Source organism: Mustelus asterias, chromosome 12 (assembly GCF_964213995.1).
Source record: "Mustelus asterias chromosome 12, sMusAst1.hap1.1, whole genome shotgun sequence".
NCBI lineage: Eukaryota > Metazoa > Chordata > Chondrichthyes > Carcharhiniformes > Triakidae > Mustelus > Mustelus asterias.
In genome coordinates, this window is record NC_135812.1 from 80,770,845 (window position 1) to 80,783,052 (window position 12,208).

General features: G+C 40.0%; 1 protein-coding gene across 11 annotated transcripts in view; it reads left to right on the forward strand.

Moving 5' to 3' along the window:
- The window catches only part of tnrc6c1 (trinucleotide repeat containing adaptor 6C1), a 175,764-nt gene that overhangs the window by 118,589 nt on the left and 44,967 nt on the right, over positions 1-12,208 (forward strand). For all 11 annotated transcript variants that reach the window (XM_078225501.1, XM_078225506.1, XM_078225503.1 and 8 more), the window contains 3 exons: positions 1,960-2,147; positions 2,258-2,338; positions 6,950-7,007. In XM_078225501.1, the coding sequence (XP_078081627.1) occupies positions 1,960-2,147; positions 2,258-2,338; positions 6,950-7,007 (327 nt within the window). The remainder of the gene's footprint in view (positions 1-1,959; positions 2,148-2,257; positions 2,339-6,949; positions 7,008-12,208) is intronic.

Consider the following 12,208-nt stretch of genomic DNA (forward strand, 5'->3'; position numbering starts at 1 on the left):
ACAGACCGTCCGATTTGTGCTGGTCCAACTTCCCCCAAAACCGGTTCCAATGTCCCAGGAATTTGAATTTCTCCCTCTTGTGCCATCCCTCAAGCCAAGTATTCATCTTAGCTATCCTGGCATTTCTACTCTGACTAGCAGGTGGCACTGGTAGCAATTCTGAGATTACTACCTTTGAGGTCCTCCTTTTTAGTTTAACTCCTCCCTAAATTCAGCTTGTAGGATGTCATCCCATTTTATACCAGTACCATTACTGCCTATATGCACCACAAGAGCTGGCTGTTCACCCTCCCCCTCCAACCTCTCCAAGGCATCCTTGACCCTTGCACCAGGGAGGCAACATACAATTCTTTTAATTAGTCAGAATGGTTCTGGGGCCTTCCTCTTTTATTCTTGGTGAGAAAGATGTTAAATATCAAAGTGTTGTGAAAAGTAATATTGCTATAAATAAAGATTCCCATAATTTGATAATGTATCCTAATGTGAGAGGCGCAAAATCTGATCATTATTATTAACATGGTTATTGAAACATTTAGCAAATTTAACAAACCTACTTAGGAGTGAATTAGATCAATAAGATAAATGTAATTGGAAACAGAATGGTTTTGATGTGCAGTGTGCTATTTCATTGGGACTTGAATTTTTCTGAGTGCTTGATTTGAAAAATTCCAGTGGAAGAACAGTTTCATTCAATACAACCATTTAACTGGTGAACAGCACAAAGAAAATGTTAACACTCAAAACCCATTATTTTATGTATTTCATTTTCACTCATTTGAGTGTTGTTATGCCTATATACCCTGGATTGTTTTCATGCGGAAGGGAGTGAGGCACTGGGAACTGAATTCGTATTTAATAGTCCTAACAAAATGCATCAGCCAAGTTTTTAAAATATAAGATATAGATCCCAAGTAGGTAATTCAACTTGGATGATGAACACAAAGGAGTTGAGGGCAAGAGCAACCTTAACAAACTGCAAGTAAGTTTCGAAAGCACTCTCCTTTGTAAGATTAGTGGACATAAATAGACTGGACTCCCAGTAAAGCCCTGTCAATAACACCTTTAAATAAAGATAATCCTTTTAGAACTAGAATGGAAGGTTGCAAGGTTAAGTGGTGATCAAGTACTAACCAATGCAAGCAGTTAAGAATTCATGTAAATGTAAGGTTGAAAGATTGTTGTGGACTATCACTGCATACAGTTGCAAAGGGATGGATTTTTTTCTTTCTGGTTGTGTGTAGCGTGATGCTTGTAAAGCTGTATTTATTTTTCATAATCACATGTACCCTTAGAAGTGCTGATGGAGCACTTTGAGTCTTGATTCTCTGAAATGGAAAGAAAGCCAGTGTAATGAATCAAACAAGTGGACTGTCTCAACAGTGCACTTAGAAAAGCATAGTATGATTAGAACAAGTCAAATGGTTTTCTTTTTGAGGATGTGACTAGTCGGGTAAATAAAGGGGAACCAGCAGATGTAGTATAGCTGGATTTCCAAAAGGCATTTGATAAGGTGCTGCACAAAAGGTTGATGTGCAAAATAAGGGCTCATGGAGTTGGGGGTAATATATTAGCATGAATCAAGGATTGGTTAACAAAAAATCTCCACCTTAAATGGGAGACCTCTTATTTTCAAACTATGCTGCCCTGCGAGGGGCGATAATCCTACCAATCAAATCTTGGAGCATCCCCACTGACTTTTCAGGTGGCACGGAGAGAAACCCCACCACTCATAAAATTCTTGCTATATTTTTATTTGTGAAATAGTATTTAATTGTTATATATCTTAGTTTGGTGCCTGTGCCACAGCTGATAGAGGGCATCAAAATTGCAAAATAAAAATATGCAGAATTAAACTTTTCTTTGAAATTAACATGACATAGTTGCATAAGAACAAATAGATTGTATACTTTTGCCAAAAAATATTGGCTTCATTACCCACATCATCATCTTTTATTTCAGCCTCCAAATCTATGCAAGAAGGTTGGGTCAGTGGTGGAGATGAAATTGGCCTGAATAGTAGCCATCATCCTAACTGGGAAGAGGATGAGGGAGAGATGGGAATGTGGAATAATGCAGCTTCTCAGGAGAGCAATTCTTCCTGCAATTCCTCAGGCTGGGGCAATGCCAATAAGAAAGTGCATCAAAAGGTATTTAATCTTTTTTATTTGGTGCATAGCTTGCGGTAGTTGGTGGGAACCAAAAGTTTGACTGCAGTTAATATTGGAAAAAATCTAAACAAGATGCTTACCTTTTTCAGGGCATGAAAGTATCCAGTAAGCAAGAGGAGACTTGGCTTATGAACCGCCTGATAAAACAATTGACTGATATGGGCTTCCCTGTAAGTATGTTTTTGTTAAATTTGTTAGATTTCTATGTAAGTTTGTACAAGTAAATCTTGCCTCTTGCATATAAATTAGCTTGTTTTTGCATTTTGCAAGCACCTTTAGTTTGAAGTTTGATTGCAAAATCTTTCTTGTTTAAGTCCAAGGTCAGAATAAACACTTTCTCCTATTAATGCAATATCTGCACAGATGTCACTTTGCTACACCCAAAATATGTAGTTTGAAGGCAAGAAATGCATGCAGCTCTCAATAGCTGCACTCACATCACGACTGGATCTGTTCCCAATTATATTGAATAATAGTCAAAGAGCTTTTATTAACTATTAACGAAAGGGGGTAGAAAAATACTGTTGATGTTGCAACTTGGAAACAGGAAACTCTGGAGACTTCAACACAAGATGCTGCCCGAGTGTCTCCAAGATTTTCTGGTGGTTTGCTGGTGATTATCCACTTCTGCACTAAAATGGTGCAAAAGTTTTTTTTTCTGATACCGAATGAATTTCAAATTAACAGCGTCAGTATGAAATTCTGTTCTGTTGCCAGTCATATGCAATGAGCTCTCAGCTGCACCAGTCTGTAAGACAGTAAACATGGCAGAGAAATACTAAAACTGTGCATGCACAGGTGGCAGGGAGAAAATGCAACTCAAAATAAAATATTGACGTTGGGCCAGTCCCTTTGTTCTAAACTTTCATCAGTACAAACAATTATTTTCACAACTATTACAAAATGGCTGAGATAAGGAGTGACTAACTAGTGGAAAGATTATGGCACTGTATCTATAATTGGCTTTAAGGAAACTTCAGACTTATGAGGATATGATGTAAGCTGTAACAAGTGGAGTGCCACAGCAATCGGTGCGAGGGCCTCAACTATTTACGACTTAAATTAATGGTTTGGATGAAGGGGCCGAATGTATGGTAGCTAAATTTGCCACAGTTACCAAGATAGGGAGGAAATTAAGTTGTCAAGAGGATGCAGTAGGTATTCAAAGGGATATAGAAGTGAGTGGGTAAAGATTTGGCAAATAGAGTAGAATGTGGGAAAATATGAATGTGTAAACTTTGCCAGAAAAAAATAAGAAAGCAGTATGGCGTTTAAATTGAGAGAGAGATTGTAAAACTCTGTGTACAATGTGATCTGGGTGTCCTTTAGCATGAATCTCAAAAATTAGTATGCAGTTACAGTAATTGATTAGGAAGGCAAATGCAGTGTTGGCATTTATTGTGAAAGAGATGGTCATCGAAGTCAGGAAGCATAGTGGAGAGCATTCCCCTGTCTACATCAATGGGGATGAAGCAGAAATGGTCGAGATCTTCAAGTTTTTAGGTGTGCAGATCACCAACAACCTATCCTGGTCCCTCCACGCAGACGCTATAGTTAAGAAAGCCCGCAATGCCTCTACTTTCTCAGGAGACTAAGGAAATTTGGCATGTCCACTACAACTCTCGCCAACTTCTACAGATGCACCATAGAAAGCATTCTTTCCAGTTGTATCACAGCTTGGTTTGGCTCATGCTCCATCCACGACCGCAAGAAACTACAAAGAGTCATGAACAAAGCCCAGTCCATCACTCAATCCAGCCTCCCATCCATTGACACTGTCTACACTTCCCACTGCCTTGGAAAAGCAGCCAGCATAATCAAGGACCCCACGCACCCGGACATACACTCTCCCACTTCTTCCGTCGGGAAAAAGATACAAAAGTCTGAGATCACGTACCAACTGAATCAAAAACAGCTTCTTCCTTGATGCCACCAGACATCAGGGAAGAATGGGCATACCTCGCATAAAGTTGATCCATCTCTACACCCTAGCTATGACTATAACACTACATTCTGCATTCTCTCCTTTCCTTCCCTATGTACAGTATGCTTTGCCTGTACAGCACGCAGGAAACAACACTTTTCACTGTACATGTGACTAATAATAAAATCGTATTGCAAGGGGCATGGAATATAAAAGCAGAGAAGTTTAACTGCAGCCGTATAGGACCTTGGTCAGATCACATCTGGAATACTGTGTACAGGCATGGTCTGCTTGTTTGAGAAAATATATAATTGCATTAGAAACAGTTCAGAAAAAGATCACACTCATTTCTGGAATGAGAGGCTTATCTTGTGATAGGTTGATCACATTGGATCTATACCGTTAGAGTTTAGACAAAGAGGTGATCTCATTGAAACATGCAAGATCCTGAGGGAATTTGATAGAATAACTACCAGAGTATGTTTCCACTTGTGGGAGAGACTAGAACCATGGGCACCGTTAATTTAAGGGGTCGACCTGACAAGGTGGAGATGAGAAACTTTTTCTATCAAAGTATCATCACATAGAATGATCTTCCTGAAAGCAGTGCAAGTTTCATTATCAAATCTATTCAAGGCCAAGTTAAACAGATTTTTGATCGACAAGGGAGTCGAGGGTTATGTGAGAGGCAGACGGTGCAGTGTAGTTGAGACCACAGTCAGATTCGCCATGAACTTATTGAGTGGCAAGACGGGCTCAAAAGCCTGAATGGCCTCCTCCTCCTAAATCCTATGTTCCAATGGTGGAGTACCACATGCTTATAAATTATTTAGTTAATGATACTGTGAACGAAAGCTTAAATTTTTTGAAAGATACTGAATTAATATAATGGATACAGAATGCAATCAGGAAATTTGCATATTTTATTGACACAGTTGTATTATGTCATGAGTATTGTTGAGAAGCAGATTCGGCTTTCTAATAATATAAAACTTACATATGGAGTCAAAGTGTGAAATGCAACATAAGACTTTCTCCCTGAGAAGACGATTTAATACCTGCTGACCTATGACTCCAATGCCACGTCAGGTTCAGTTTCAAAATGGTCAAATGGCACTTTGTAAATTTGAGGCAACCTTTTCCAAAAATGTTTTGCAAACACAGAATGGAACTCTTCTTCAAGTGTATGAATGTATGCACAACAGTTTCTTGATACTCATTGAATTTGCAACCGCATTATATAACAATCTTGCAAGTAAGGAATCCCTATCTGCAGTTGCATGTTAAATGGGACACTAATACAAGCTGCTGGTAGGAAAGAAAGCTGGCAATTATCATAGATACATGTAGTAAACAGTTAATCTACTACGTTGTCGTGTTGAAAAAGGTAAATAAGGGAAAAAGGACACCTTTGAGATGACCTAGTTAATATTCCAAAATTATTATGTTAAAAGTTTATTAGTGTCACAAGTAGATTTACATTAGCATTGCAATGAAGTTACTGTGAAAATCCCCTAATCGCCACACTCTGGCCTGTTCGGGTACACTGAGGGAGAATTTAGCGTGGCCAGTGCATCTAACCAGCAGGTCTTTCAGACTGTGGGAGAAAACCCATGCAGACACGGGGAGAACGTGCAGACTCCGTTCAGACAGTGACCCAAGCTGGGAATCGAATCTGGGTCGCTGGCACTGAGAGGCAGCAGTGCTAAGAAGGATTGATGAGATGATGCAGGGAATTGTTTATGCTGGTGAAAGGTTAAATACCACAGGGATAAATTTGTACATTTATTTATAAGGAAGGAAAGAACAGCAAAACCAAGAATGCAAATCAAGTCAAGTTGTTGAGTTTCTGAAAAAACAACAGGCAGACATTATGAAAGCTGATGGTAAAGTTTTTATGGGGTGGCACAGTGGTTAGTACTGCTGTCTCGCAGCGCCAGGGACCCGGATTTGATCCCGGGCTTGGGTCACTGTCTGTGTGAAGTTTGCACGTTCTCCCCATGTCTGCGTGGGTTTCCTCTGGGTGCTCCAGTTTCCTCCCACAGTCCAAAGATGTGTGAGTTAGGTGGATTGGCCATGCTAAATTGCCCCTTAGTGTCAGGGGAACTAGCTAGGCTTAAATACATGGGGTTATGGGGATAGGGCCTGGGGGGGGACTGTAGTTGGTGCAGACTCGATGGGCCAAATGGCCACCTCCTGCACTGCAGGATTCTATGATCAAGTGGTTTATTAATGGTCTTTTCCAGTTGCTTTAAATTCAATGGCCTTTTTCAATTAAAAATTGGGAATTCTCGATTTCACTGGTTCTGAAGATGAAAATCCTTGCAGATAAAAATAAGGAGCAATAAATATTTTTTTAGCCTCCACCTGTACACAGCATTGTACCAACTCCATTCCTGACTTTTAAAGAGTGCCCTCATATTGCCTACATTAGATGATTCTGTGGAACTGGGTACACCACAGATGTCAGTCAGATGGATACCCATGCAGGTTCTTCAGTAATTTAATCTGTTTGGAATATTGTATACAATTGCAGACTAGAAGCTGTGAACACAGTAAAAATAAGTACACTAAAAATAAAACCAAATGTCTTGGTCAGACAGTACCCAAACACGCTGAATCTCAACAACTGTTGCAGGAGTCGGGTTCAGTAGGGCAAACACTTTACCTTGAAAGTAATCTTTTCAGTAAATGAATCAACTTCCTGACTGCTGCAACAGTTTGCAGTTGCTTAGCAACAATATGCTTATTACTCTGTGTAGCTTATTTACATATGTTGTCTCAAATAATCAGTAACAAGTTTTATTTTGAATGCTAATTATTAAATAATTAAGTATTGCATATATTTAATTGACAGAGGGAACCAGCAGAAGAGGCCCTAAAAAGTAATAACCTGAACCTTGATCAAGCTATGGGTAAGTCTGAGAGAAGAGTGCTGAAACGGACTGAATTCTGTGCTTGTGGAAACCTCATTCACTGGACATCCTAATTTCTGCTTGAGTATCATTTGTTATGCTGGATTTGGGCACCGTTGCCAAGTGTGTCACTCCAATCCCTGAAGGACATTGCCTGCTAACTTTTAAACAGAAACATATACAATGAAATGCTAATTATCATGGCTACAAGTCTTACTCCCCCACTGGATTTTGGCCCTCGTTTTGTTAGCTTATTGGTCCCAATTATCTTCAACTTCTTCATAAAATTTCCGTGTTAAAATAAAAAAAGTCCATAAAAGTGGTCTTGCACTTTTGTAGCTGACCTAACTTGGTGAAAGAAAATTAAAACAACAACTATGGTAACCTTGGGTCTTGCTCCATATTGCCCAGTCAGTGGGTCTTGGAACAGACTAGACAACAAGGGATTGTTATCAATAGTTGCCCTCACCTTGACTTTTAATGGCTTTGCTCTCCTAATTGCTGCCCTGACTACCCAGAACTTGGTGAAAAAGGAACCTGGGCAACTTATTTGACCACAATAATAAAAGCAAAATAGTGCACATGCTAGAAATCTGAATTAAAAACGGAAGATTGTTTGTGTGGAGAAATGTTGAAACAAACTGGCCCAGGCCGCAAGGCCTGATTCCCTGTGTTTCTATGTTCTCTGATCATTGACCATTGATCACGGCTGTTCCATTCAATCTTGTTCAACCTTGGTTTAAAGTTTATAAATTCAGCCATAAATGTTTCTGGAACTGCTCTTTGCTAGTCTTTTAAAATAAAATATGTGGGCCTCTTGGACTCAGCTGTCTGCTGTAGCCCTGCCAAAATAATGTGAAACGCAGCCAGCAGACCAACAGTATGAGGAAAAAATTAAAACTGTGGGACTGTTGGGCTTCGCTTCATATACGTCACATTATTTCCATCTCACTTCATGTCACACTTGAATTTTAATTTGTTTTGAATTTAGATGCTTATTGCACTGAGCTGTAATCAAGTCCACCTGTCTTAAATGGACACCCCTTATCCTGAAACTATGTCCTCCAGTTCTAAGCTCCCCACGGGAAGATTCACCCCCTCTTAAGCCTCCCCAGAATGTTGCATTTCAATAAGATCACCAGTTATTCTTAATTCCAACTAGTATAGGTCCAACCTGCTCAACTTTTTCTCAAACCATCCCTTCACCCCAGGAATCAACCTAATGAACCTTTTCTGAAGTGCTTCCAATGCAAGTATATTTCTCAAATTAGAACACCAATGCTGTATGGCGTACTCTGTGTATTCTCGCCAACTTTTAAAAATGTAGAAAGTGACAGAAGTTTTGTTTAATAAGAGCATGGAAAGCGCCAGAAGCTTTATTTCAAGAGAACGCTGGAAGTTTTATTTTTAAAAGACTTGGACTGTGCCGGAGACTTCATTTTGAAATAGTGCAGAAGGGCCAGTCTGTGGACTGCATTCTGAGAAAAATTGAAGTGTAATGTCACTGGGGAATGGGTAAGTCATTGATTGGTGAGTATTTCTCTCAATCTTTTGGAACTTGGGTTATTTCTTAATAGTTATAAGATTTTATTATTAGTAGTAAAATTTGCTAGCAGTAATAGAGCTTAGTAGTAGTAGCGATTATTAGTTTATAAATACATTGAATTAATTAACAAAGTAAGGATTGCAGGGCATATTACAGCTGAAGTATGAGTGTATTCATGGGTGCCTGTGTGATCCAGGGCAAACACATCTGCAGTAATTGTCAGCAGCTTGAGGAAATTCGGCTCAGAGTTAAATGAACTGGCATCCAAGCCTCAGTCACTGCAATGCATCAGGGAGGTGGAAAGTTACCAGGGCACTTTGTTCCAGAAGTCAGTCATACCCCTTGGGCTAGGGTCTTCTGGTTTAGTTAATGGCCAGGGACAAGACGGTGTGACTACGAGTGAGGAAGGCAAGGGAATCGAGAAGGTAGAATTGGAGGAGCCTCAACCCTTGCAATTGTTTGACATGTTTGAAATTCTTGAAGCTTGCATGGATGCGAGTGGGGGCTGCGAGGTGGATGAAAAGCTATTCGAGTGAGGACGTAAATGTGGTTGTTATGGTAATAGAGAACAGTATAATCAGGGGCATAGACAACAGTTCTCTGTAGCTGAGATCAAGAGTCTTGAAGGCTGTTGCCAGGACGTCTGCTTGGGGCTGAGATAAGGCCAGATATTGCAAAACCTTTTTTTAAGAAGGTAGTTAAAAACTCTATCTGAATGGGCATAGCATTCATGAAATGATTAAATTATTAGCACAAATCAATGTAAATGTATGACAAGATAGCCATCACAGAGACTTGGGCCAGAATTCTCCGGTCGTTCACGCAGCGGAATTTGCTGGTCTTGCCAGCAGCACATCCCAGCCCGCGCGTTTCCCGGCAGTGTACAGTGCCTTCAATGGGAAATCCCACTCACAGCAGCAGGACTGGAGAATCCCACTGCAAGTGAACAGCACGCCGCCTTGCACCACCGAGAAATGTATGGCTAAGAGAATCCTGCCCACAGTTGAAAGATGCCCAAGGCTAAGAGCTAAATATTTGGAGGTGTTTGACATTTCAGAATGACAAAGCAATGAAAAAGTGGTGGGGTAACCATGTTAATTAAGGATGACGTTCGCGACCTTAGCTCAAAAAAGCAACATGTATAATCAGTTTGGGAAGGGGTAAGAAATGGGAAAGTGGAATGCAATATAAAAGTAGGGAAGCTTTACTGCATCTGAACAGGGCCTGGGGCGACCACATCATTTGTACTGTGTACAGTTCTGGACTCATAATTTGTAAAAAGATACAGATGCATGAGAAGTGGTTCAAAGAAGGATCAGTTAACTCATTCCTGGGATCAGGGGCTTATTTTATAAAGAAAGGTTGAACAGGTTTGGTCTATTTTCACTGTAATTTAGAAGAATAAGAGCTGATCTTATTGAAGCATACAAGATTCTGAGGGAACCTGATAGGATAGATACCGAAAGGATGTTTCCTCTTGTGGGGTGACTATAATTATGGGGACAGTTTAAAAGTAAGAGGTCTCCCTTTAAAGATGGAGATGAGAATTTTTTTCTGTGGTATGTTCTTCCCCAGCAAACATTAGAAGTTGGACCATTGGCTTTATTCAAGGATCATTTTTTGGTTGACAAGGGAGTTCAGGGTTATAAGGGACAGACAAGAAAGTGAAGTTGACCATTCAGATCAGTCATGATTTTATCAAATGGAGGAGCAGACTCAAAGTTCCAAATGGCCTACTCATGCTCCTAAATCCTATCTAATTTCCTATACAGTTGTAGCAAGACTTCCCGACTTTTATACTCCATTTCCCTTGCAATAAAGATTAACATTCCATTTACTTCCCTAAAGACTTGCTGCATTTTGCTTTTCGATTTTTCCTACCAAAGTGGATAACTTCAAATTTGCCCAAAATTAGACACCATCTGCCAATTTTTTGTCCGATCACTTAAACAACTATGTCCCCTTGCAGACTCTGTGCTGTCCTCACAACTTGCTTTCCCATCTATCTTTCTACCATCAACAAATTTGGATACAATGCATTTATACCCTTCATGAAAATCAGTATTGATTGTAATTAGTTTAGGCCCCAGCACTAACCCATGTGATCCATTCTTCACCTGAAAATGACGCATATATACTAATTCTTGGTTTTCTAATAGTCAGTCCTCTACCCATGCTAATATATTACTCCCCCATGAGCTCTTGTGCAGTAACCTTTTTGTGTGGCGCTAGAGTGTATCCTTTTTGGAAATCTAAATACGCTCCACCTCCTAGTTCCTCTTTATCCACTGCAAATAACTCCTAATAGATATGTCAAACATAATTTCTGTTTCGTAAAGCTAAGTTGACTTTGGTTGATGTGTTAAATTTTGTGAATGTCCTTCCTTAATAATAGACTCCAGCATTTTCCCCAATTCCAGAAGTTAGGCTAACAAGCCTATAGCTTCCTGATTTCTCTCCCTCCTTTCTTAAAATAGGGACATTTGTGATTTTTCCAATCCGCTGGATCATTTCCAGCTTCTTGGGAATTTTGGAAGATTACAAACAATGCATCTTTATCTCTGCAGCCGCATCTTTTAAGACCATAGGATACAGGCCATTAGGTCCAAGGGATTTATCAGCTTTTGGTCCAAATAGTTTGCTATGCACTTGTTATCTAGTGAGTGATTGTTTTAAATTCCTCCCTCCCCTATTTTTCTACTATTATTGGGATGCTTTTAGTGTCTTCTGTCATGAAGACAAATATATTTGTTCAAAGTCCTTGCCGTTTCCTTGTTTCTCTATGACTTCAGTGCCCAGTCTCCTCCTCCTCTGCATCTACAACTCGTGGACTATTTCCAGTCCATTTTTACCTCTTGCCAATGAAAATAGGCAGAGGTAATACGCTTGCCCATATTTATTAGTCTATTTGTCTGTAAACAATGTGTCTCAAAATCTAATGGACAGTTTTAACTGAAATTTGATACATAAATAGGGTACGGTATGGCCCAAGGAATAAATAATTAGTTTTAGGCAAAAATGCAGTTCCAGAATCTGCAATTTTTTGTTAAAGGATCTGTGGGATAGAATAAATTTGGGGGATAGAATAAATTGACTTTTTTTAGAATGCTGTGGGTTGTTCTACTAAGAATTTTTTTCATAGTATCCTGACAGTGCAGAAGGAGGCCATTTGGCCCATCCAGGTCTGCACTAACTCTCCAACAGAGCATCTTACTCAGGCCCACCCTATCCCAGTAACCCCGCATATTCACCCCACTAATCTCCCTAACCTACACATCTTGGACACTAAGGGGCAATTTATTGTACGCCAGTCTACCTAACCTGCACATCTTTGGAGTGTGGGAGGATACCTGGAGGAAACCCACGCAGACATGGTGAGAACATGCAAACTCCACACAGTCACCCAAGGCCGGAATTGAACCCAGGTCCCTGGCGCTGTGAGGCAGCAGTGCTAACTACTGTGTAAGCTCTGTGCTATGTTGGAATGTGAGCAAGAGTTTCCAGAGCAGGTTGTTGGATGTGGCTTTGGTTTCTTCAAAGGGAATAAATGGTCTGCAAAAGAGGAAGTTAAACCACTTATCCCTTTTGAAGAAACCAAAACTTTCAATCAGGCTTAGCCGATGTCAGCATTGCCGTTAGGAACAATGGAGGTACT